The sequence below is a fragment of the Lolium rigidum genome, chromosome 5 (assembly GCF_022539505.1).
Source record: "Lolium rigidum isolate FL_2022 chromosome 5, APGP_CSIRO_Lrig_0.1, whole genome shotgun sequence".
Lineage (NCBI taxonomy): Eukaryota > Viridiplantae > Streptophyta > Magnoliopsida > Poales > Poaceae > Lolium > Lolium rigidum.
The window spans coordinates 247,471,541-247,498,779 of NC_061512.1; the positions used below are offsets into that span (position 1 = coordinate 247,471,541).

The 27,239-nt window shown below is 45.8% G+C and overlaps 2 protein-coding genes and 1 long non-coding RNA gene across 3 annotated transcripts; 1 reads left to right on the forward strand and 2 right to left on the reverse strand.

Moving 5' to 3' along the window:
- The first annotated feature begins 11,612 nt into the window (after positions 1-11,612).
- On the forward strand, positions 11,613-12,686 carry LOC124657422 (glucan endo-1,3-beta-glucosidase-like). Its single transcript, XM_047195975.1, has one exon. It carries the CDS (start codon positions 11,613-11,615, stop codon positions 12,684-12,686), a length of 1,074 nt encoding a protein of 357 aa, XP_047051931.1.
- An 825-nt stretch (positions 12,687-13,511) lies between these two features.
- On the reverse strand, positions 13,512-14,977 carry LOC124651186. The gene is made up of 3 exons (XR_006987304.1): positions 14,578-14,977; positions 14,110-14,201; positions 13,512-13,658 (listed from the first exon to the last, which is right to left on the reverse strand). It is a non-coding gene; the product is annotated as an uncharacterized LOC124651186 (long non-coding RNA).
- A 129-nt stretch (positions 14,978-15,106) lies between these two features.
- On the reverse strand, positions 15,107-23,558 carry LOC124651343 (pantothenate kinase 2; the record flags this gene model as incomplete). Its single annotated transcript, XM_047190434.1, is given in 22 exon segments — positions 15,107-15,474; positions 15,637-15,708; positions 15,821-16,015; positions 16,114-16,197; positions 16,503-16,649; positions 16,781-16,927; positions 17,234-17,297; positions 17,379-17,495; positions 17,689-17,771; positions 18,433-18,481; positions 18,569-18,610; positions 19,216-19,427; positions 19,531-19,723; positions 19,848-19,960; positions 20,688-20,819; positions 21,012-21,105; positions 21,177-21,271; positions 21,332-21,451; positions 21,637-21,753; positions 22,184-22,239; positions 22,560-22,766; positions 23,413-23,558. Coding segments are annotated over 22 exon segments (2,575 nt in total), but the record flags the coding sequence as incomplete, so codon positions are not given.
- Between the last annotated feature and the right edge of the window lie 3,681 nt (positions 23,559-27,239).

Sequence of the window (27,239 nt, forward strand, 5' to 3'; positions counted from 1 at the left end):
GAAGAAGGACATGCGAAAACTGAACTTAGGCACCCACAAACTTGGTCTCGGAGGTTTTAGGGTGGCGCAACCGAAATGGGACGCGCGGATGAGGAGCGTGTGAAGAACGGCCTCGAGCCCCTCTTTCCCGCAATACAAAAACAAGCAAACCAGGAACTTTCTCCCGGCCCGGTACCGTATTGACCCGGAAACAAAGGAGCTCTACCACCACTCCGGATGTGAAGCGGTTTGAGGCTCTTCGGTAAGGAATGCACCCGCTTAATTAGCTCCTTTATGGTTGCATTCTTATTGATGAATCCAAATTTCTAAATGGTTCATGCATGTTCCTCCCGTAGGCTAAGGAGGTTGTCATGGAAAGTGAAAAGGAAGCTAATAGCGGCGCGGGGTCCACGAGCTCCTCGCAGGTGTGCCCTTTGGGACAACCCTTTAAATAGGGCGTTGAATGCCCACAAGAAGAGGGATCCATTGAGTAAGCCGACATCGGCTGGTCGTGTGGTCGGCGAAGGATGCTCTATGAAATGGTCGGAATACTATAAGTCGGGGAAAAAGGAGAAAAAGGCCACCATCGATGAGAAGGAGGTCGCACATCTCAAGGCACAAGTTGCGCAGATCCCGACATTGGTCGAGGAGCAAGTGCGGCAACAAGTGCAACATATCGTGGAGACCCAACAGAGGACGCAACGACAACAAGTGGAGGACCAAGTGGGCACGACGCTTAGCTCCCTCATCCCAACCTTGGTTGCCGGTCTGGACGCGTGGTATAGGGGAGGACAAAAGGGGGAACCCCCGGTTCCCAGTTTCGCGGGCAGCAACTCCCACAACGTGGAGCCATCGGTGAGTCCGCAGGCGGCAACAATGGTGTCTCCGGCGGCACCAACCTTGGTGGCTCCCGCGGCGCCAACCGTGGTGGCTCCAGCGGCGCCAACCTTGGTGTCTCCCGCGGTGCCATTACTTCAGCTCAATGCACCCGTCGCTGCGGATAATACGCCGCCCGGCACCGCGCCAACAAGCGGCCACTCCATCAATTGCACGCCGCCGCCGCGGTGCCTCGACCTTAGCCGAGCTGGACGCCATCACGGTAACCAACCCTTGGCCAATGACTTCCATATCCTTGCCTTTGACTAGCTAGCCATCCCTAACGCCCTACATGTTTTCCGCAGAGCTCCGCCGTCGACGTCCCATGCACTCTCCTCGCAGTTTAGTGAATGGCGAGTTGATCGATGTTGCCAAGGCCAAAATCGTTCAACCGAGCAACCGTCAGTTACACGGTAGACCCATGCAACCCGACGTGTATAGGATTCAACTGGTTTGGGTGCTTAGCGGCTACGACGATGTGCTACCTCCCTTTCAACCCCATGGTGCCGACGAAGATGAGGTCCTTACCCTCCAGCATTGCTTCAATTGGTCCATGGTTTGGCCAAGAGCCGATTCGTTTGGGGGCGAGGGACACCACCCCACGTACAACGACCCCCAGCCGTGCCGGCGCCAAGCCATGGCAAGACCACCCCAACGGTGCCGCCATCAGCTGATGTGGACATGCAGATGGCACAGGATCCGAACGATGGTCCGGACGAGGACAGTACGTTCGCCAACCCGGACTGCAACTTCGATTTTGGGGTGATGGACTACGATCTCGAGTAGCCAACCCTCTCAAGCTGCCGCCGAGGGAAAACCTATTGCAACAAGCGGCGCCTATTCTCGTTCTCAGGAGACGCCTCCAGCTGCCGACTTCACCGAGACTCAGCCGATAGCCGAGGTGAGAAGTGTTATCAGTCCTAACACACTGAAGAAGGCTTGCGAAGAGGAGAATGCAGTCCCACTAAAAACGAAGCTGAAGGGACGGAAAAGAAAGAAGAAGGACGACAAGTTTGCCAGCCAGCCGGCACCTATCCGTGCTCAGGACGGGCCACCAGTGCCCAAGAATATAGAGGCGAGGGTGCATGTGTCGGGTGAGCGGATGCTAATTCAAAGATTGTACGATGGTGCACCCGGTCCTATGCGATCTCTGGTTGACGGTATTATGTTTATGGAGGAGCGGCGTCTCAGGGAGAAAGATCATGGATACCCAGTGTATGTTGCCAAGGTGCCCTCAGGCCATGGCTTTGTCGATAGTGGCTTCGCGGAGAAGATCTTCCTCGCGGTATGATGACATCTTCGCCATGCTGAACAGCTATCCGCCGCACTACACCTTCATTCGCCTATACTCGCTCAGCAAGGCGATGCGGATCATTAGACACAACATCCCGGACATCGCGATAGCCGACCCCTTCTACATGCGTGCCGGTCCACTTGGCCACCGCCGGAGACCGGGCAGTCGCGAGTGGATACCTCAAAGACTTCTTTCTAGCGAACCGAAGAAGTGTAACATCCTCCCGCCCGTATTTCCGAGTAAGTCACCCCCTCACCGTACCGGTCTTAACTCGTGATTTTTTTAGATTTCAATCGTCATGTTCTTAAACATTATGTGTTCTACGCAGAGACAAAACCTGCACACTCATCTCCATAACCCCGAAACATTCCGTGGCCACATACCTCGATGCGGACGGTAAGTCAACCACGGACTACACGAATGTCAAGGCCGTACTTGATGATGCTCTCAATGGCTACGTCAAAGCGAAAGGCAACATGCAAGAGGCCAAATGTTAGGTACGGGAAGCATGTGTTCAAGCACCAAACAAAGTTTCCATGCGTCAAGAAGCCGCCTTCTAGTAACAAGGATGCCTACTACGCCCTCTATCACATGGATAAGTTCATACGGGACCAGCAGCAGCTTACGCTACTCCGAGCATCTCGGAGACTCGGGCCAACAAATTGTCGCGGGTCCCCGACGACGGCATCAAGCAAGACTTCTTCCGCATCCAAGTAGAGTTTTGTGAAATCATCCATCAAGATGTCGTTAGAAGCGCGGGGAGTTCTACGCCGGCTATCAGCCAGTCAAACAGTGACATAGACACAATGCTCCAAATGCAGGGTGACGACTACCGCTCATGGATGTGCTTGAAGAAAGGCGGCGGTTTTATCCACGCTCCGAGAAAGTCTTGATGTGCGAGCCTAGTTATGTAGTTGTGAACTAAAGACGAGCTTCGTTGTAATAAACTTTATCCGAGCACTTTACTTGCTATTAATTACTAGTTCGGCTATGTTTGTGAACTTATATATATGGCTCTGTCGTTTTCCGCACTTGATTTGGTCGTTAATTTTGTTTGCATATGCCGATGATTAGAATGGTTGGTCACTTGTACACTCGGGGTGGAGCAAGCGAGCCTGGTGTGATGGCACAAATATCCATGTCTTGTGCATCCTACCCGGCCTCGCTTACTCCATCCCCGAATGTTAAAATTTGTTTTGACCAACAATGTATGAGGCATTCCATTTAGTTCATAGTAGCTACTTATCTCTTGTTTGAGTTGGCACTTCTTAATTGCATTTGGCCGATGATTAGAATGGTTGGTCACTTGTACACTCCGTGGTGACGTAAGCGAGCCTGGTGTGATGGCACAAATATCCATGTCTTGTGCATCCTACCTGGTCTCGCTTACTCCATCACGGAATGTTAATATTTGTTTTGACCGACAAAGTATGAGGCATTCCATTTAGTTCATACTAGCTACTTATCTCTTGTTTGAGTTGGCACTTCTTAATTGCATTTGGCCGATGATTAGAATGGTTGGTCACTTGTACACTCCGTGGTGACGTAAGCGAGCCTGGTGTGATGGCACAAATATCCATGTCTTGTGCATCCTACCTGGTCTCGCTTACTCCATCACGGAATGTTAATATTTGTTTTGACCGACAAAGTATGAGGCATTCCATTTAGTTCATACTAGCTACTTATCTCTTGTTTGAGTTGGCACTTCTTAATTGCATTGGCCGATGATTAGAATGGTTGGTCACTTGTACACTCCGTGGTGACGTAAGCGAGCCTGGTGTGATGGCACAAATATCAATCTCTTGTGCATCCTACCTGGCCTCGCTTACGCCATCACGGAATGTTAATATTTGTTTTGACCGACAAAGTATGAGGCCCTTGTCATTCTTCCATTTGCTTTCGTATTTCAAAATGCCGATGATTAGAATGTTTGGTCACTTGTACACTCGGGGGAGGGGCTAGTGAACCTGGTGCGATGACACAAGTATCAATCTCTTGTGCATCCTACTTGGTTTCACTAACCCCTTCTCTGAATGTTAATATTTGTTCCGACCAATAATGTATGAGGCATATGCTATTTAGTTGATACCACTTGGCTCTTTCTTCCATTTTAGTGCCGATGATTAGAATGTTCGGTCAATCTGTACACTCGGGTGTCGCTAGTGAGCCTGGTGTGATGGCACAAATATCAATCTCTTGTGCATCCTACCTGGCCTCACTAACGCCATCCCGGGATGTTCATATTTGTTTCGACCAACAATGTATGAGGCATTCCATTTAGTTCATACTAGCTACTTGTTTCTTATTTGAGTTGGCACTTCTTAATTGCATTGGCCGATGATTAAATTTTGTGGTCACTACACTTGGGGGAGGCGTTAGTGAGCCTGGTGCGATGACACAAATATCAATCTCTTGTGCATCCTACTTGGTCTCACTAACTCCTTCCCTAAATGTTAATATTTGTTTGGACCAACAATGTATGAGGCCCTTGTCATTCCATTTGCTTTAGTATCTCAAAATGCCGATGATTAGAATGTTGGGTCACCTATACACTTGGGGGAGGGGTCAGTGAACCTGGTGCAATGACACAAGTATCAATCTCTTGTGCATCCTACTTGGTTTCACTGACCCCTTCCCTAAATGTTAATATTTGTTCCGACCAACAATGTATGAGGCATGCCTTTTAGTTCATACTACTTGGATCGTTTTTGAGTTTGCTCTTATTCGTTGCAAACATCTATGAGCGTGCACTAATGTTGCTTTGGCTTGTTCATATATGTGCGGATATGACGTGGTATGTCGTGTACAAGGGCAAGGTTCCCGGAGTCTACAACGACCGGGAGGAGTGTCGGAGACAGAGTTCACCGTTTTAGCGGTAATGAGCTACAAAGGGTACACCACTAGAGCGGAGGCCGAAGATAGATACGCACGCTATTTGGCGGGAGAGAGGAGGGAGCGGAGGAGGAACCGGATGAAGACCACTATCATCGGGATGGTGCTATTAGTGACTCTAGCTCTCTTCTATGTGATTGTACTTTAGATGATCGATCTTGTGTAACCATTAGCTCATTTGCGACTTTGTAACCCCGTAACTCGTCTAATATTCGAAATCTTGTGAATCATGGAGGCTAATGTGAAGAACTATGTATTGATATACTGTGATGTTGTTTATATGTGTATTTGTGCTGTATTTGTGTTGTTATACTGTTCTATACAACCTGTACAACTACCAGCCAGAAATGCAAAAAACAAAAACGAAAAACTAGCAGTGGCGCACTGGTGGACCCTGAGTGGCGCACGACCACTAAGTAGCAGTGGCGCACTAGTCTGGGACCTGTGGCGCACTACTCGGTGATCCCCTTCGAAAGTAGCAGTGGCGCACCGAAGCTACTAGCAATGGCGCACGTCTGAGATACAACAGTGGCGCACCTCGACAACCAGCAATAGCGCACCAGCTCGAGGTAACAGTGGCGCACTCCAGGAGGCAGTAGTGGCGCACCAAAAACTGAGAGTAGTGGCGCACTGCTGCTTAACAACAGTGGCGCACCCATTTGGAGTAATAGTGGCGCATCGCCAGACATTTCAATGGCGCACGGCGCAGATGCGCCATCGTTACTTAGGGTAGTTGTGGCGCACCAGTAGTGCGCCACTACTAAAACTTAGCAGTGGCGTGATAGTAGTGGCGCACCAGCAGTGCGCCACTGATGGGGAATAGTGGTGCGCCACTGAATAGTTTTTTCCTAGTAGTGTTAGTCACCACTACATCGATGATCCACCGGCGACGCATCCAGAATTCACCATCTTCATCCGTTGGCATTATGGGCCCACTTGGCAGTGACTTAATACGTTTGGCTCGCGAGCCAGCTCGAGTTTTCGTATAGCTCGAGCCGAGCTCATTTTTCCAGCTCGGGAGAGAAACGAGCCAGCCCGAGCCGAGCCGTTTTGGAGCGAGCCAAAGACTGGCTCGCACCGAGCCCAGCCCGAGCTGGCTCGTGTCCACCCTTAGTTGCACCCCTGCCTGCCTATTCGCCGATGTGGCACCGTCGGTCTTCCACGCGCCTCCAACAATCTCTGCCCTCTGGCACGTGGCCGCCGTCTCCGGTTCCTGCATTCCATCAGAGCTCGGAGTAGGGAATTGATTGAACAAATTAGCTAGATAATTTCATCGCTAGTTATTTAGTTCAATTGGATACACTAATTGGATTAATTTGTAATTGAACTGATTTGTTAATTTGACAATTATTTGTAATTGATTGAATGTTGCAGAAACATAAGATGAAGAGACTTTCTCCATCGATCTTGAAACTAAACCAGTTAACAAATCCAAATGCTCAAACAAAAGAAGCTCCTCGAAACAAGGAAACTCCTCAAGCCGAAGAAGCTACTGACACTGAATTAACTCCCCAAAGTGGACCTTCAACTTCAATCTCAAGTGAAGCAAATGAAAACCTTGCATATCGTATTGCCAATGTCAATACTCGTGGGAGACTAGGTATGAATGTTATTGTTTGAGATCCTGGTCTTAGGACACCTATTGAGGACTTGGATCCAAACATTCAAGATGTTGCTAGAAGGGAGTATATTAATCTGGGTCCATGCCAACCTTTTGGTCACAAATATAAGAGGACATCTTTTGGAAAAGTTGGTAGACTTAGAAGCTTTCATGATAATTGGTTTAAGAATAATGGTGATTGGTTGGAGTATTGTGTTCCTAACACTACAAGAAAAAATGATATTTCATGAAAGGACCCTTTCGTCACGCAAAATAGGTTTTTTGTCACTGAAAATATGCCCGAGACAAAACTCGACCGTCATGAGGATCGTCACTAAAGCTCTGTCATAGAAAATTTGGCGCGCCAGTACGCAATATTTCATCACGAAAAATTCTATTTTCGGTGGCAGCAAAACTTTTGTCAACGAATATGTTTAGAGGTGATAAAAAGATTTATCACCAAAAATACGAAAATTTTACTAGTTCCTGCCAGGGGAGGAAATCGTGGACCGTCTTGGGGACCAAAGTGGGCTCTGGCACAATATTGTCAAGACGAATTTGGATTCTAACAATGCATTTGGCCCGTTTAATTTACAGATCTGCCCGTTCTATCATGTGGGCTAAACAGTTGGCACGCGCTTGCTTGGGCTGTCACGGTCTGTACGTTGCTCATGTGGATGTTGTCGAGTGGGTCTAGAACGTTGTGACGTGGTATTATGTCATGTGGGGTCAGATAGTGCTGGAAGGTGGGTTCGGATGGTGCTGGCAGGTGGGACCAGGACGATGCTGAAGTGTTGGACCGAGACAGTTTGAAAGGTGGGACCGACACGTTGCTTCCATGCGGGACTAAAACGTTGCAATCATTTGGGTGACGACGTGAGAATTCCCGTGACGGTTTGAACATAATATTACAATTTGGATAATTTGAAATTCTCAGCGAAATATCGAAACAAATAGAATTGGCACACAAAAAAATTTACAACATATATTGTCTCACACATAGCAATTAATTATGACACACTAATCGAGTTGTAATACAAACGACGGACATAGAAGACTCAAAAAACAAGCTTGTAACATTTGATAATGATTAACAATGCATCATGATGGTGGCGCAGATCATTAGTTTCTCTAGGATTATTGCTGCAATGTCTTTAAATGTAAATTCATTAGGGCATCCAATTCTTGTTGCCTCTTTTCATATGTCAAAGCCTTATCTTCCCAATTTTTTATGATAGCTGGAATCTTTTCGTCATGCTACTTTTTTAGTATTTGACATCATATCCTTATACATGTCTGCTGCCTGTGTTGCATGTTCCTCCTGATATGCAAACCTTTGTTCTAACTCTCTCATGTGTGATGTTGGATGATAATCTGTCGGATGCCTGCCCTCACGACCTAGCTGGAGTGTCGTGTTCCGGAAGGCTCCGCTAGCAAACTTCACTGGGCGATTCATGCCTGGAGATCGCTGGATTGGGTGGGATTCGATCGCAAGCACCCGTGTCTTCTGTGACCGTTTGGTTTCAGAGCGAGCGTTGCGAATCTTTGCTGGCTGTTACCATCATGGGGCACGCTTTCTCGTTCCATGGTGAAGTCAGCTGGCGGAGAATGTCATGAAATTCGAGATCCGAGGACTAACAACGGTGATTCGAATATTTGTGGCGACGAGGAATTGGTTTGGTGATTCGTGACTTCGAGCAGCGGTATCATAAGAGGGGGGTGGAAGCACGAGACAAGTTCAAAGTTTTACTTTTCAGGGTGAAAATTTCAATTCAAGGTTTGGTCTTAATTGGTTGTGACTTGCAATGGCCTTGTTGAAGGCATTGTTTTGTGAGGAGGACTTTCTCCAGGATGAAAACCTAAGATCTATGATCGGGCGACGATGACGCTTGTGCGCTGTTTCCTTCTTGGAGGTGTCTTTTTGGATAAACTGGACTGCTGGTGTTGTTTTGGTGGTTTTAGTGTTGCTGCTAAAAGAAATAGATCATTGTAGCGGGACTTTTCTTTTATTGTAATTTTTCTTCCTTTTTAGACTGTGTGCATCCAGGGCAATACGTTGTTGTAGAGACTGAGTGTAATTGGTATCTTCGTGTTCGACAAAAAAGATTAGAGCTGGAAGGAAATGGCACATCACAACATAGGTCGGCTCTTGTATGTATTTCGCAAGAGTATTACATCGGTAGAGTACATACGTGTACGGTAGGTTTATATAAAATACCTAGACCATATATAGTAGTTAGGATCTAATACCTCTGGTTTTTAAATATAATATTCTAAATACAATATGTTTTGCTAGGCCATAAATAGCCTAGCAAAATTGGAAAGTGTTTTTGCCTTTGGAGCTCTCGTGATCCCTTTTTAAAATAAAATTCAAAATTCATATTTATAATTTTAAAAAAATCTAAAGAATAAAACTGGACATATTTAATGATGCAACCTACAAGCATGCAAAATTAAAACGAGAAATTCTTTCTATCGAAAAATGATAAAAGCTAATAAAATTTGAAGCGTTGAAAATATAAATATTCCCATCTACACTGGTAATTTTTGAGTGGCTCAAAATGCAGAGTATATAAAATTTAGATTTTTTGCCTTGTGGAATAAATCATCATCTACATCCCAATTTTAAAAAAAATATAAAAGTAGTGGTTTTCAATTTTTTTGGAAAAACAAACGTGGTAAACTATGTTCGGAGCCAAAAATCTCTGCTCCGAAAAACACGTAAAATTTTGATATATCTAGACACCAAATAGCATCTGGATATATTCAAATTTTGACACAACTCAGATAATCTTCTATGTACTCCCTCAGTTTCACGAAGGTTGGTCTGTAGTGCAGTCATTCGAAAGCCAATGGCTATATTATGTTCAACGGCTACCCAAGTACCCATTCAATCAATCGTACACTCGTGTACCGCCTCGGTAACCATTCTCATTCAGATCAGATCCCCACCAACATCCCAACGCCTTCCCTCCCTGTCCCTGGCTGGCATCAACGTACGTAACCGCCATCCGATTCTTAGAGCATCCCAGCCGTTGGGCTCCCTAGGTCGAAATCCGGAGCTATTTAGCGTCGGATGGATGTATTTTGTGGCCTGGGAAGGCCCATTTTGTCGCCTGATGACGGTCACCCACCGCGTACATATCGACGGTGAATCGCCGTAAATGGTCCGCGAAGTGGTCTGGGGAGCCCAAACGCCTCGTCGGGAACCGTCGCAGTGGCCTCGACGCGAGAACCGCCGCAATGGAGCACGAACTCCGCGGAAGAGCAACCGCCTCTCTCTTCGTCGATAGACCTACATATGCGGTTTCCGACGGCTGACGTCATTCATCTATTCTCTCCTGACCATCCTCTGTCAACCATGAGCGATCTCTCTTGGCCATCGGACACCGACAGCAAGGGGAAGCCGCCTGGATGGCGCCATTGGTGGGATCAAGCTGCATCGTCCAGCAGCGACGATCCCCCCCCCCCCCCCACACCGGCCAGTGAGGACGAATGGGATGATGACGAGGAGGAGGACGAAGAGACCGAGGAGCAGGCCGAGGAAGATGAGGAGCAGGAGGAGGAGGAGGAGGAGGAGGAAGAGGCCGAGGACGCTGACGACGAGGAGGACTCAACTTCCTCCGGCGAGGAGGTGACGAGCCGGAAGCGTCGCCGCCACTACGATGAGGCGGGGCCATCTTGGAAGAAGAAGTAGTTTAAGTTTGTTTTAAAGTTTTTATATATAATTTTTATGTTTATTCGAATTATATATAATATGTCTATGTTGCACCACTTGAGAGTTCAAAGCTTTCGTTCGACGAGGGTATTGCCGTAGATCGGGGAGACGAGGGTATTGCCGTAGAAACCCAGGCCATTGTCGCCGACAGGTCGGGACCACTAGACGGTTTCCGCGCTTTTCTCTCGTCCGGAGTCCCCGAGCGCTCCCCGAGGGGGCGGGGATGGTCTGGGCTCTCCGGACGGATGAAAGGCCTAATCCGGACGAAATCGAGGAGCCGATGGCGCGACTGGACCGCTTTCGTCCATCCGGATGATAAAAAGGCGTCCTGGAGGCCTCGTCGGGGAGACGGCTGGGGATGCTCTTAGCAACATGGGCTCTACTATATAACCGCGACGACAACACCAGGATAGATACAACACTCCATCAATAAAACACCATGAAACGCAGTGCCGTTCCCAAACGCACAATGGCCACGAGAACAACAATAGCTGAATGTATGTAGACACTAAATAGAATTCAGATACATCTAGATCTAGACAAACTTTAGACATATATTTATAGATAGAGAGAGTATATATAATTTATATTTTTTACCTTCGTGGGATAAATCATTGTCTACATCCCAAAAATATTAAAACAAATAAAACTTGTGGTTTTCAATTTTTTGGAAGAAACAAACGTGGTAAGTTATGTCCGGAGCTAAAAATCTCCACCCTGGAAAACATGTGCTCCCTCACTTTCACAGAGGTTGTCTGAAATTTATTAGAATTTCGATGTATCTAAACACTAAATAGCATCTACATAATCTAAATTTTGACAAAACTCAGTCAATCTTCATGGAATGGAGGAAGTACTACTACTGAGTACGAAGGTTGAGCGTGTCTCGACGAGGGCGTGGGGACGACCTTTGCCGTTCATCATCGGGGTATACGGATCTCTCGCAGCTTGCCATCAGGTGGTCTGCAGTGCAGCTATTCGAAAGCCAACGGCTATATATGTTCAACGGCTACCCATTCAATCAATATCAATCGTACACTCGTACCGCCTCGGTAACCGTTCTCATTCAGATCAGATTCCCACCAACATCCCAACGCCTCCCACCCTGGCTGCATCAACGTACGTAACCTCCCTCCCATTCTTAGCAACACAAACTCTATATAATCATGGATTCATGGCGACCACCAGGATACAACGCCCCACCAAAAAAACACAACGAAACGCAGTCGAATCCTGTAACGTGCCGCCGCACAATGGCCACGAGAACAACAGCATCGATGTCGTCGTGTCTGTGCTACGTCCTCCTTGTAGCTGGCGCGCTCCTCGCCGTGGCCACGGCCGACCCTGCCAAGATCGGCGTCTGCCACGGCCGCGTGGGCAGCAACCTCCCAGCGCCGGAGGCGGCCGCGGCATTACTCACGCAAAACGGGATCACCAAGGCGCGGCTCTTCCTGCCAGACCCGGCCGTCCTCCCGGCCTTCGCCGCGGCCGGCATCGACCTCACCGTCGGCGTGCCCAACGAGAACCTCACCTACCTCTCCACCTCCGGGCCCGACGGCGCGCTGCAGTGGCTCCGCTCAAGCGGCCTGGCCGCCAACCCCGTCGCCGCACGCCTCCGCTACCTCGTCGTCGGCAACGAGGTGCTCTACAACAACCAGTTCTACGCGCCGCACCTCGTCCCCGCCATGCGCAACCTCCACGCCGCGCTGGCGACCCTTGGCCTCGACCGCGCCGTCAAGGTCTCCTCCGCGCACGCCTCCTCCGTGCTCGCCGCCTCCTACCCGCCCTCCGCGGGGGCCTTCGACGTCGCCACCCTGGACGTGCTCCGCCCCATGCTGCGCTTCCTCGCCGACACCGGCGCGCCCTTCATGCTCAACGCCTACCCGTTCATCAGCCACCTCAGCGGCCCCGCCAACGTCCCGCTCGACTACGCGCTATCTTCCTCCTCCTCCGGCGCCGCCGCCGCCGCAACGGTGGTGCGCGACGGCGGGCTGGCGTACACGGGCCTGTTCGACGCCACGGTGGACGCAGTGGCGGCAGCGCTGGAGCGGGAGGGATTCGGCGGCGTGGCTGTGGCGGTGACCGAGACCGGGTGGCCCACCGCAGGGCACCCGGACGCGACGCTGCAGAACGCGGCGGTGTACAACGGTGGTGTGGCGGAGAGGGCGGCGCGGGGAGCCGGCACGCCGCGCCAGCCCGGGACGCCCGTGGAGGTGTTCCTCTTCGACCTCTACGACGAGGACGGCAAGCCAGGTGCCGAGATCGAGCGGCACTTCGGCATCTTCAAAGCCGACGGCACCAAGGCCTACGACATCAGCTTCACCTAGATTAGAAAGTTGCGTTTATCTGATCGGCGATGTTGATTTCTGTATCAACTATTCAACTGGCTCCGTATCCATGCGTTTTTCTTGGCATTTTAAGCCTAATGTGTTACTCTGGATGTATCTCACTCGCTTAATTAATGGCGTAGTTGCAAGTGATAATGTCCTGGACTTCCTGTCCAGCTTATACGGGGGCGTATCAGGTGGAAACAGCCAGATCCTGGAAATCTGGAAATTTTCGTTATGGGCCGTAGGATCATGTACCAGTGGTTCAGATGGTCCTGATGGTCGTTTTACAAAAAAGCGCCCGCAGCCACACTTCACAGTTTGCAGTGAGGACCTTCACATATCTCTGTCTTGAAAAATCAGCGTCACCAGTACATGTTGTGCCTTACGTTGCTGGACTTTCCTGTGCCACTTAAATTGTTCCAGGACCATCCTGTGCCAATTGTTCTATGATCTGACAAGTTGGGCTGAAAAGATTGACCAGATTTTTCTGTGCGTGATAACGGATTTAAATATTCTATTCTGGTTAAAGTTAGGACTAGTGTTCTTGTCAAGTAAAAACGAGAACTGACTAATCAAACTGCATAATTAAATAATAATACATAACTTTCAGATAACGAAACATGTCATCAGCCATCAGGTTTTCTGTATTTCACAAACAGCATAAATCTTCAAACCAATTAAGTTAAAAGATATCAATTAAGCATCTCTACGCCTTCCGAAAGACTGAAACCACCGTCTGGAAACATGAAACATGGCATCAGCCATCAGGTGGCCAGTGTAAAGATTGCATTCATATTAGTTCTAGGAAGGAACAATTAGTACAAAATGGAATGCTCCTGCTGATCGTTGGCGTACTAAAGCAATCTGATATGGTAGAGCTCGTGACAACAATGGATTCAGCATCAGCACAATCATTTGTTTCCATAGGACACGATGACATCTCACTCTCCACGAGATCCATACAAGCTGCTATTCTTGCATACAGAAGACAACTTCAGAATGTATTACCAGAGAAAACAACAGATTTCGTTCTGCATCAATGATTTTGAATCATTTTCAGGTAAACATAATCAATCTTATAACAAAATATGGAATATGTAGGAGAAAATTCAAGTTCTAGTACAGAACACAGTACAAGTAATTTATGTACTGGTAAATGTTTAGCAAATCGTGTAAGTGCAGCGTCACATGCAGCAAAAACTGCTTATGTCCTTTTTCTGAACATGTCAGCTCTATTGAAAATAAAAGCATTTCAAGCTCACCATTTTACTAAATATAGCTCAGAATTCAGAATGCAAACAATGAAACACTGGACTGATATCTAAACTGACCACATCATCATCATGACACAAACCATTAAGAAAATGATGACAGTGTGGTAATATATGTTTCTCCATTGCTAATGAAAAAAAAGTTGTACCTCTTGGAAGAGCTGAACACTACGTAGCTTCAGTTTTTTTCCAATTAAACGAGAGCACTTCTTTTACAGCCAGATTCTGAATATCTGATTGCCTATACAGTATTGGTAAAACAGACATATTCAAAAAGTGTGAACTTAGGATCAGATCTTTAATGGCAACAATCGTTATCTATCAATAAAGATTGTGATCCTGAAACAAATATATGCTCAAATATTTCCCAATGTGCATGCCATAAATAAATACATGTTCTTTCTGATGCACCCACTAGATACAAAATTTCCTAAGTAGTATTAGCCAGTCCTCACATCCACCGTGGTAGGTTCTTATTTCTTATTTAAAAAAATCTTCCTCCGTTAACCCCCTCCTAAATATCCAGATCAATCAAACTGGAAGACTGGCTGAGTTAAAGTTGGCTTTTAGAAGATGCATATGATTCTATCTGCTGATGAAGAATCCCCGGAGATTACCTGGAGAGCAAGGTCGAACCGGTGGAGAACTTGCAGATCTCCTTGGCAATGCGGCAGACCTCCTAATTGTCAAGGCGGCGCTCGCCCTCGTCCCACGATCGAGAGCCTAACAGCACATGGAGGCGAGGGGACGAGGCTACGAGGTGCGACCAAGAGAAGATCTATCTGGCACGAGATCTGGCATGCTGGACTAAGCTGGGTGGGGCACCATAGCCATGGTGCTCGCCTGCTCGATCTGAGATGGGAAATGGGGAGCTGAGAGGTGGAGAAGAAGGGGATCTCGATGTTCTGTACTGATGTCCTATGGAATAGGGACGGGAGAGGAACAGAATAGACATGAGGGGGTTTTCTGCAAATCGCAGGATGGTGGAAACAGAACAGGAGATCTGACCGTTCGTATCTAATCCGACGGGACGGATGCAAATTTTCAGATTTGCAGGATGTAGTTCATTTTCACATGATACGTTCCCCAGCTTATACTATGTGCATTGCCTCAAGGGTGAAGAAACTGAATCTCTATTCCAACATGTTATTCTCTGAACCTCTTTATTACTATGTTGCACAACATGACCTGACGGAAATTGTTCAGGTGACAGTATTTTACGCAAACAACAGCACTCCTCTAGACTATTTAGTACTGAGTATTTGCTACACAGTAAGCGAGAAAAATTCTCAAGTTCTTGCAGTCGTTTGACATGCACTAGGATATATGGTGGTTACTGAGTACAAGATGACAATGTTGAAAAAGCTTTGGTGCTGATGTCCTAGGTTTGTATACCAAATTGCTCTGTAGTCTCTTCCGCATCCTCAAGAAACAGGTTCGAATTTACAGATGCAGTCATATATGTTCCCGTTGAAAAGCTTCTCGGCCAACCTCTGATTCTTCACCATCGCAAGCTGCGCATTCAGTTCAGTTTGGTAAGCTCACAATAAACATATAGGATTGAGCACAACAAAGCAACATTGCTTGAAGCTTCGGCGCAACGCTCTTGTTAGCTGAAAGATACTTGCAGATATGTCAACAGAACTCAGGATCAGCGATTTGTCAAAACGACGTACCTTTAGAGCATCACACTTGAAACGGGCGTTGAGGTTGGTATGCAGCGCTCGCCCCATGCCCTCCAAGATTAACTGCATAACATATTAACATTCAGAATAAAGGCCGACAAATCAAAGAACTCTCCAATTGAGTATACACAAGGAAATGCATTAAGTTCAAAGAACTACATATAGCCTTTCTTACCAGATCTGCATCCTTCGCAGCAGCTGCAAGCTCCGAGCTAACCTGCCGGAAATCAATACAAGGGCTGCCACATCCATTCTCCACGACCATTAGGGGCACTGACACTGGTTCATCCTTGGCATCATCTTGGATGCCAGCCATGGCATCGACTATCAATCCACCTGCTTCCGCAGCTTTCCGAAGGATACCACAGTGCTGTGTTACATAACAAGCAATAAAGCACAAGTTAGATGCATCAGTAGATAGCACAACTAGGGTGGCCAACGAGAATAAATCTATGTTCATCTTTGTACCTTTGCAGCTTCAGCTACGATTTCTGGAAGTTCATTAGCCGTAACATCATTCAAAGCCGGCAATGAATTTGCAACCAGAACTACCTGCAGATAAGAATTCTCTTAATGACTTATTCCACAACATTGCTTAAACTGCAAAAATCATCTTTCTATCAGTTCTGGACCTTCTGGGTGACACAAATATAATGCTGTGTATATTTTCCATTAAGGAGAACAGAAATGCAAACAAATACTTTATGAGAATGCGATGTATTGCTTGTTCCAGGCCCATCGACCCATGATTCAATCTCTTGAAACAGAAAAACATGTGTTTCTTTTAATTCAAACTATAATGTGGAGCAAACCTAACAGTATATGTTTCTTCTTAACTTCGTATTCTCAATTTATACCTCAATTCCATTGCGTAGAAGTTCTCGTGCTAAAGGAAGCATCCCAAGGACCACATCAGCACCCGAGTTATCAACAGAAATAAGTGCTCTTTTGTATGGTTTGTCTTTCTTAAGCATTCTCTTTTTGAATATATCAAAGTCATCAATCTGAAACAAAAGATAACAGTATAAATACCATGGCACAATTATCTGTTCTTGTATTAGCACGGCTCGTAAAATATAACTTGGATAACTCTTGCATTGTAATAACATATAAATTTCAGATCTGGAATACTTGCCCGCCAAGGACGTTGCATCTTCTTGCGGCTCATGTAATAAATTTCTATTATAGTTCCTTGGTGATAAAGGTCCACACAAGCTTTAGACCCCCAGTCAAATATATTCGCAGCAAGGACACCTTCAATTAGGGCAAGCAATCTAGCTTCCTGAAAAAAATCAAGCATGAAAGTAAACTCAGAATTCATAACTAGACTTCAAACTGAGTTAGATTGCTGAGGTACTGGACAACAGCATGTGGCCTGTCAAATAAGCATGCAGACAAAAAAAAATCAACATAAAACTGTTTACCATGACAATGGCAGGTGGACACACCAGGTCTGTTTGTCAGTTAACATAACAGTTGGCATTTTTTAAAATTATTCTAATATTTTTTGTTGCGAGATGATTTAAATATTAGGTTTTTTCTGCATGCTCTACCGATGGAGGAATAAGGGAAAGCTTCTCTCTCATACCTCATCCATACTATCAAGTTCCATCAGTAGATCAGGTAAAACAGCCAATGAAGCTTCATTTTCCCTGTATTGCAGAAAACATCAAACAATTTAAATAGCAGAGTAGAGATAAATGTTGACAACCATGAAGAGAGTATGACCTAACCTTTGCTTGATACTAGCATATGCATCAAAAAACTGAAATTCTCTCAAACATTCTTCTCTCAACTCCAACAGGTTGGCTAAACCGAACTTCCCATAAGCAGCAGGCTCCTCCATCAACCTAAACTTACAAAAGTTAGTAACAAAGTGATATCAGGTAGTTGAAGCATAAGTAAGTATGCCAAACGTTTCTGGCTAACTTGTGGCCAAGAAAAATGGATCTACGAGTGTGGGCTACGAAGCCAAGAAAGTATGGCGAGTCATATTTGTGCCAGTGAACCAAGGACCAATGTTATACAGTTGCATTTGTGTACCTTGCCAAATGAGCAGAAAAGGCATGCGCAAATGCATCGCCCCGTCGTTTGGCGTCATCAGTCCCACCTTCGCTAGCAACCGCCTGCAAACAACAGTATGCAGAATTTAGTCACATAGAATACTTTTCAAGTATCCACATGGAATTTAGTATAAATCCATACGTTGTTGATGTACCAGTTTTAATGTCAATTATTTTCTGAACTGTTAAGTAGCTAGCACAGCTTACGGAACCACTACTAACTTCAACATTAATAGTGGCTCCATGCCTACTTAAGCTAGGTGTTGAGCCTGCTGTATGGTTTTCAATCGATTTTCCCTTAATTAACTGGGTATTCTGTTTTCTTCTTAAGCTCCTGCCCGGTTTCGGGAAAAATGCTAACAGTGATTAACAAGGACAGTAGAGTTTTTAGTGGAAAATCTACTGTGCGCGGAACGCCTGCTTAATTATCCAAAGAGTTAACATGACTTGGTGTTTAAGTAGGACAAATTAAAGTTTTGATAGGAAATTAATATCAAAGACTTAAGGTTTGGCCTGCCCCTCCTAGGACTCGTGATAGTGGCTACAATGCTGGCCCACATGACACATGCTTGAAGGCTGACAAACTTACCCAGGCCACCAATAATAAATTGGCAACAAATATTCAGACAGTCTATTGTTATCACAGTGGCATTCAGTGACAAAATTCAGATGCCTTGCCTTGTAACTAAGCTATACAAGGGTATCTGCAAGAAGTGGATCATACCTTCTCCATAAGATCTGGTAGATGGTCTGACAAAAGAGTGAACCAGTACCTAGCAGGATACATTTCACATATCGTCAAAGGAATCATCAAAACTCAGTTGCTCTAATATATTTATAGATAAGGAAAAGAAGAATACTTGAACTCGTCCTGGTCGAGATCGATAGTGTTTGGTTCATACCTGCAGTACAGATTGCATATTACAATTCATTCACGATACATAGTTGTGTTGAACATGATAGCATTTGTTCTTTCACTGCCAAGCTAACATCCAATAAAACCGCTTGTCCTCGAGCAATATCCACAAAGTGACCAAAACTCCTTGAGTTTTTTGAGCTTGGACAAAGACCTGTTTGGCTGAGGCACAGTTTTTTTTCATGGAGATCACAGTCTTGGATATATGGTGAAGCATCTCAGTTACTTAACTAGATGCTTCACGAAGTGGTTAGGTTACATAACTGTAAGCTTCGTAGGCAAGTATTAGCTCATAACTTTTGGAGTCTTTGAGGTAATGAAAGTGGAGCTCCAACTTCTATACTCCCTCCGTCTCATGAAACTTGTCGAAGATTTGACTAAATTTAATATGTATCTAGTCTACATACTAAATAGTGTCTAGATACATCCAAATTTTGACAAATTCAAGACAACTTTCCTGAGACGGAGGGAGTACTTAGTTTGACTTGGTCTTCTTTGGGTTGAGAAATAGGATCCAACTATCTAGCCAGACCCTTGGTTCCAAAATTTTATTAGACATGGTAGAGATGAGAGCTAAATAGTTGCGCTTACGTCTTTGGGTCTTCCAACAATGGAAAGACATCCAATGAGGGTACAAGATGAAGAACACCAACATTTAGAGCTGCACTTGCATCAGACCGCAAAATGTCACCCTTGGAAGTCGGCCTTTCAAAGCCTCCCATGCCTGTCGTAGCAGGAGCTCCCATAGGTACAGGTGCTGTAATCTGAGTACCTTTCTGCACAAACTTCTCCATCCATGATATCTGACAAGTAGAGTTCCATATCAAAATTTATCGATCTTGCAATCCATACAGAACAGAGAATACATGTAATAAAATGTCCGTAATCAAGAATAGATGTTCTTGCCTTCTCATTGAGGTCCCCCAGAGGAGGCCCATGAATCTTCCCACCAACATATGGAGCACCCATTGGGAAACGCTCAACTAAGTGATGTGCACTCAAGTCATCAAGACCATGCTTCTCGTAACTCATAAATGCGCCAAGTGCTCCTAGAAAACCCTCATGACGAAGAAACATGGCTTTTGCTTCTCCTTTTGACCTTTCCGAAACAAAGGTTGCAGGAACATATTATACGAATACGGCATGAGGCGAGAATTATTTTCAAAATTAACTACATTAGTGTGGCAACACATTCAAAACTAAAATGTGTTTGGAATGTTTACCAGAAATTTACTGCAAAAGAAATGGTGTCCATGGTATAAGCATGGCCACGGATGAAGAATCCACCAAAAAGTATCCTCTTTAGTCCATAACGAAGTGCATTAAGATAGGAAATCTACAGCAACAACAAAAGGATGAGTCCAGCAACTTCTATAACGTGCAATGTTGCCTATACTATCACGAAAATGTTACCGGACAATGGACATCCAGTTTCCCCTTAGACCTAGTGGTCGAGTATTAAACTCAGCTGAATTTTGGAGCTTTCGGTTATATTTGTTCTATTAATAAAATTTGTTGAACCATAAACTCCAAGTGGCACCGTCTTTGTTAGCATACAACAGCTAACAGAAAATATCTAAGTTCATTGAACACCATGCTAAGTGACATTCAACCTTTGACGACAAGGAACCTATTTGAATTTGAATACATTGTTAAGCACTGGCATATGATATCAGCTTCCGCAGTGTTAGCTCCTAAGCTCGTTATGTTTTCAAATCCACCAATGCCTACGAATAATAGCAGAGTTTTACAAATTTCATTGTAATAACAAAAATAAGATGAAATTAATTATATTGATTCTTTCGACGGAAGAATGCTACTGTTCAGTGTTGGACACTTGAGCTTCTGAATATAAAGAGTAAGACAAAGCTCTGCGTTCAGATAAGCTCCCAAGCTTTCATAGTATAGATCATTTGCTCGAATTTTTTAAGTCAACAAGAACATTACCATGTTTGAATATCTATGAAAACTTTGAAGCGGCAAGGGCTGAGGCATTCTTATCAAAATACTATGTCAATCTACTCAGCATTTGTGTTAAGCCAGAGAAAGTATCAATAAGATACCTGACCAATATTATATGAAATCATTCGTAGGAGAGAGAGTGAAATGTCCTCGGGTCTATATTCCGATAGTTCCTTGTTATCTGAAATCGTCTTCTCAAAACTAGAGGCAATTGTTGACGCTGAAAGGCCAATCTGCCAGAAGCATGCAAGGATTAGTGCATTGCAAAACAAGAACTCAGGACATTGACACGGTAAATGTTACACATTAGTACCAGTTGCGGCAGGAAATTTTCACAATATATACCAAAGTCAATGTCCATAATAACTTAAAGGTGGCCATAAATGATAGTAATAAAATAGTTTCCAACCAATGCTAATGATTACCTTGGAGTAGTCCAGACCACCATATATATCTCCTACAAGCATGTCAATGGTGCTGTTGTCTCCACGTTGGCTCAACTCTAGTAACTCGTCAAAACTGAAACAAATTCAAGATTTCAAACTTCTGTGAATAAAAGTATGATGTCTCTGAACAAACAGAAATGGCACCTCTTGCACTCTGTCATTAACCTCCCCAATCCCCAGTATGTACCGCCACCAACATTTGTTCCACTTACTCGTTGAAACTTCCCATGCCCATCAACCTTTGAAGAACAATAATTAGCAAAGATCCAGTGAGAATAAAAAATCAACCTAAAAGTTACCTTGATTATGCTGACACCAGATCCAACATTAACTAGAAGGTAGGGAAACATATCATTCTGATCAATTTGCACGTATTCTTTTTGGCCATCCATGTGTGTAAAAGCTTCATGGCGTATAGCCTGGCAAAAATAAAGTCTTCATAACTACCACATAATTTAAATATCTCAATGTGACCACCCTATGAGATGATGTACTTAATGACATGATAAATTTTGAACTATCCATTATAAACACCATGTACAACATGGAACTGCATTGTAGCATGCAGCCTAAATAGGGATATTGCCAATTTAGAAATAGAAACCTTAAGCAAAAAATTTGATCCAGCTACAAGACAGTCCATTTCATCCTCCTTCTCAAGACTGACTCCCAGTCTTTCCTTAAAGAGATCAGCATACTTGTATGCTCCACCACCTGTTGCCTTTCCAGAAAATATCATATAATCAGTAAGACATGAAATTCTAATTCCACAAATCAAGTAAGGAAGAATAGTGCAAATACCACGACTTCCCTTCTATATAGTAGAAGTAACCATCAAGACTATTTGATCATTTTTTTTCATTCAAAAGCAATTAGTGGGAGAGGAAGAAATTTACGACTGGACTATCTATGGTGTTATCTGGTAGATGCCTGTTTTCGGTTTTTTCAAAAGTGGTATGTGCCAGAAACCCAGAACAAATTTTAATCCTATTTACAACCACCGCCGCAGACCATGTACACTAACAAGATAGCATTAGGAAAAAGAGATTGCAAACCACAATGTCCGAGTGTAACTGACACTAGCTAGCTTTTCGAGGTGTGGTAAACCAATTTTCAATAAATAATGATGATGTTGTATCATTAGTTGTTACCTTAATTACAATGTTATCAGGCTGAACTCCTGAGCGCCACAAAGGTGAATCCACTCCTGCAGCATAAAACTACTACTCAATTCTAAGAACATACAAGTTAAAAAAAACAGTAAAATACATGACAACATAGTGAGGGAAGGAATCAGGACATTATGCCATTTAGTGTTTATCATCAACGTTTGACAGATGGTGTATACTTCCAAAATTGACAAATAATTTAGTGATATTTCTTTGTTTTCCACTAATTCTATACATAATAATGTGAGCATGCAGAATATTTGTGCACTCGACAGTATGCAAGATTCGATATGTGTACAATCCAAATTCCAAAGTAGTATTCCGTAATTTGTATCAATACGAAGTAATGTTTGCATACCACCCCGGTGTAGTTGTTTGGAAGAAATGAAGTCCAAGCACTCGTTTAGCTTGCCAGTTTCAAATTTGACAAAGTGGAGCCTCCCTCCAAGAACGGGGTAACTCCTCCTGGCACCCGTGAATATCTCAAGCCTTCTCTTGGTGGATAGCTTGCGTTTATCCTCGGTGTCCGCGTGCCGTGAGAAGTATACCAACTTTATAAGAGAACCTAGAGGAAAACATAAAGTTCAGTGACTGCAGAAATAGACTTTATGTAGCTCTCATTCAGACTGATGACTGAAAACAGAACTTCTGAACAAAAAATATCAGATGCAGGCGAACTAATACGGTCGATTAGCAAGAGTATGGATAACGGTGTTCGCAATGATCAGTACTGAGCAACACAGGCAAAGCCGCCATCCACCTTTCAAGCACTATTATTTCCCTTTCTCCCATCTTATTTAGTTACTGAAAACTTGAAAGCTGCCTCACGTCATTCAGGCACTGACTCCACACTCCACTGTAAGCATCTCACTCCATAGGCTTATAAGAGACAAGATGAGAATTGAGGTACTCCTGGTGGACGATGCCCATCAGCGAAACGAGGCGGGTCTTGTTATTGGTGGCATTGATTAGCAAGAGCATGTTCAGTGAGTACTCAGTGCTACTGATCAGCACAGCAATCACGAAAAGGAAAGCCTCCATCCACCGATTAGATTTCAGTCGAAAACTCGGAAAACCAGCTAGCCCTTTCCATGCATTGATTGACTCCACACTACACTGTGCTACCTGAGCTCTACTATACGCTTAGGAGACAGACGATGCTGACATTGCTGGTGGAGGATGCCGGGCTGAGCGTCAGGGAAAGGACGTACCGCCGATGTCGAGGGCGAGGTGTGAGATGTCGTCGGACTGGTTTGGCAGCAGGATGGTGGGGTTGCGGTCCTCGAGGGCGCCGTGGATGGCGGCGCCGCTGAGGTCGAGCTGCGGGCGCGAGCCGGACCGGTGCAGCATGGTGGTGGAGGTGGCCGGCGCCTTGCCCTTCGCCTCCGGCTCCGCCTCCGCCTCGTGCTTCACGCCCGCTCCTGCTTCGTCGAGCGGGATGGGGGCGTCGCCGCTATTATTGGCCGCCATTTTAGGCGAGCGGATTGGATTGGGGATCAGTGGAGCCGCGCGCCACCAACCGCCCACCTGCCTGCCGGCTGCTTTGGGGAGATCGAAAATCGCCAAGCAACGGCAGACAAAAACGGGATCGATCGATCGATCGATCGATCGCCAAGGTTGGGGGAATTGAGGTTGGGGATGGGTTTGGAATTGGATCGCGTTGCCTGCCTCGACTACCTCACTGCGTGCGTCGGCGGGCGGGGTGGACTCGTGGTGGTGGTGCTAGCCAGTTCTAGGACTTTTGTGCGGCCGTGCGTGTACAAGTCAAAAACAGTATATTTTCAGTGTTTCTTTTTCGTTTTACTTTTACAATGGATATACAGTGGAATCTCACAAAGTAACTCGATTTTTTCTCACAAATATGCATATTCACACTCACTTCAGAACGCACACACTTACACTCTACTTTATGAGCACCTTCGATACACTGAGGGTGTGTTTGGTAGCCCGGTTGGACTATCTTACCTCATACAAGCTGAGTCCAGCTATGCCAACTACATACAAGTGTGCTTTATTGTGTTGTGTTTGGTAGGTTGTATGAGCTGAGCTGAGCTCAGTTGAGATCCTGTTTGGTGTGTTGTATGACTTGAGCCATGCCATACCAAAATAAAAAGCAATCAGGTCCCTGAATACAAAACAAAAAAGCAATCAGGTCCCTGATGGAAAACAAAAAAAGCAATCGGGTCCCTGGCAGCGTTGGGCCTCGGGCACCGGCGAGATGAACCGCCGCCGGTGGAGAGCTCCGGCGAGATGAGCCGAGGCCATCATGCTCTACGCGCGGTGCAGAGCTCCTGCTGCTCTGGACTAGGACGAGCACCTCCTGCTGCTCGATGCAGGACGAAGGCCGACCTCCTCCTTGCTGCTCGCTGCGCAGATTTGGCCGCGAAAGGCGAAGCTCCAAGCCGGACGAGGCCGGGAGAGGCGGCGCGGCCCGCCGCTCGCTCGACCGCCGTGCGAGCTTCGGTGAGGTCGAACGGGGCGGTGGATTGGCGCTGACTGGAGCGAGAGAGATGGTGAGATGGGGGTCGCGGGTGGAAATGAGGCGGCCGGGCCGGTGACCCCTAGCGGGCCGACGCGCGTGCGGGAGCGTTTTCGGATGGACTCGGCTCGGTTCGGTTGTGAAGCTCGATCTCAGCTTCCCAACTGGGCATAGCTGAGGACCTCTTTTCGTATGTGGTGGGCATAGCCCAGGACACCCGACCCGACCTAACAAACAAGAAATAGTGGGTTGAGGTGGGATTATCTGAGGAGAGCCGACCTACCAAACACACCCTGAGTCTCACGGACTAATCCGATAAGTTTTGAGATTGCCGAATTCACCATAGCCATCTCTCTCTCGATGGAAACATCGGCTCCCATTCAAAGCATACTCCGCCTTTATGAAAAGGCAAAGCGTTAAACCTAGAATTTGATCCTTGGTGTGCTGGGGATGCCACTACCCTCATAATCATCCAATCATAGGCTCATTCTCTTGAAATGTTTCTTTACAAAACGCCAAGTACAACCTAGACGTGTATATCGTGCATGGTCTATTGAACACCGACTAGCGGGGATGCGAAAATTGAAGAAGAGCACATGATTTATTTTTGTAATTCTCGCCAAAATTTTACGGATCGGGGGAAAATGTGAGCATAAGAGGTTCCACTTTGTTGCAGGAGGATAAGAAAAATACACGATCGAACCGATACTGGCACGGGAAGAGATAGGAGGTGCCCAAAAAACAACAATCTAGGGTTTCATCCCTCTCGCTGGTGACCTTGAGGCCTTGGAGGTGTGGTGGGCCATGGTCTCTCGCTGACGGGAGGTTTTCGTTCTTTTTTATGTATTTGCAGTGTCTTCTTCATTATAGTGAGGCGGCAGCTACATCCTAAAGTTGGAATAAGGCCTCCTAGCGCCTATCCCATTCTGGCAGTGCGCCTAGCGCTGATGCAGGACGTGTGGAGTTGTCTTGAATGTCGGTATTATGCTAATCATCATTTTTGGCCAAAAGCTTCATGCTGGCATTCAAAGTGTTACAATCAAAATCTTATGTCAAGGTTATTTGGTACACAAAGCTTGATATGTAAATAGATAAGTAGATGCGATGACGGGATTTGAAAGCCATTGTTTGATTATATTTTGAAAATTTTGTATCAAGTTTCTTACTATTCCGAGGAACTTTGTGTGACCACTCATTTTGAGGGTGAACACGTTCTGCCCTCAACCACCAAGTTTTTGTTGTGTAGAAATATCTATTTTCTTTTTCGATTTTTCTCTTTCTAGAACATATTTCTACGTCTTCAATGAAAATGCACATTTTTCAATTTATTAGGTAAACCATGGCAATAATTTTGTTTTTTTATGTTCAAAAAGTTATCCAGGGGTTTCATGTCAGACTTTGATCAGATTATACGTGTTTTTATGTTGTACAAATTCAACATATAATGTTTCTACTTCTTTCATTGTTCTAGTTTAGAAAACAAAATAATAACAATCAAGGAAGAAATAGTTCACGATTTTGTTTTTGGAAAGCAAAGAAAGAAGAATGGGTAGCACCTGCGACTGGTTTAATTTACTTGTGGTTTCTAAGACATTTTCTACCACCGCGATGTAATCTGACCCGTGTACTGTTTCGTTTCAATATATAAAATTACACCGTACGGGATTCCTGTACGGTAAAGATGTCAAAAAAAAAAAAGAATGGGCGAGTAGATTCCCCCACGCCACCTTGCTGCCCAGGCCTTCCCGAACCACCACCTCCATTGGTCCGCCACCTCACGCCCTCCCTCTAAACCGCCCCTTTTCCATCTCTGGAGAGGCCACGCACCGGAACGAGATCCTCTGGCGTTAGGAAAAGAACTGCAGAGGGAAGTACTTCTATGTGGTCCATTCATAGCCTATCGGACGACACTTGGTGAAAACCCATGCAGGAGTCGGGAACTTCCACGAGTATAGGCCCAAGGCCAAGTTTGCTTGCCGTCTAGATGGGAAACGCCAGGGAAGCCGCCGGCGTGTGCAAGAGAAGCGACGGTGCAGATGTTGAGCACGGCGACTAGGCCGACATGCGCTCTTGCTCTTCGTCTTGGAGGATGCGGTTGGATGTGCGCTAGGCAGTGGTGACCAGGCCGGCAGGGGCGTTGGTTGAGAGCTCGACGGCGTGATTCAGCCGGCCACCAGCATGTAGTTGGGTGTGCCGGCGAGGCAAGCGAAGGCGAATTCAAGACGGGAGATTTTTTTTCTGCTTGAGCGCCCTGTTTCCGTCTCTGCTTCGCTGCTTTTCCATGGTTTCACCAGCAGCCGTCGGATCGGCAAGGAACGGACCGGACAGAACTACGTCCCTCTGCAATTCTTTGCCCAACGTCAGAGGATCTCGTTCCCGCGCACCACCACCCTAAATTCTAGGTCTCCGAACCATCTTTGGCCCCACACTCAACCCATCTTCCCTAAGTTTCTTCCTCACCTACGTTGGCTATGCTGACACCAGCCATGTTGTCCCCGTCTCCGGTGAGGTATCGGCCTTGCCTCGCCAGGAAGGCATGGCTAGCCGGAGTCCTTTGGC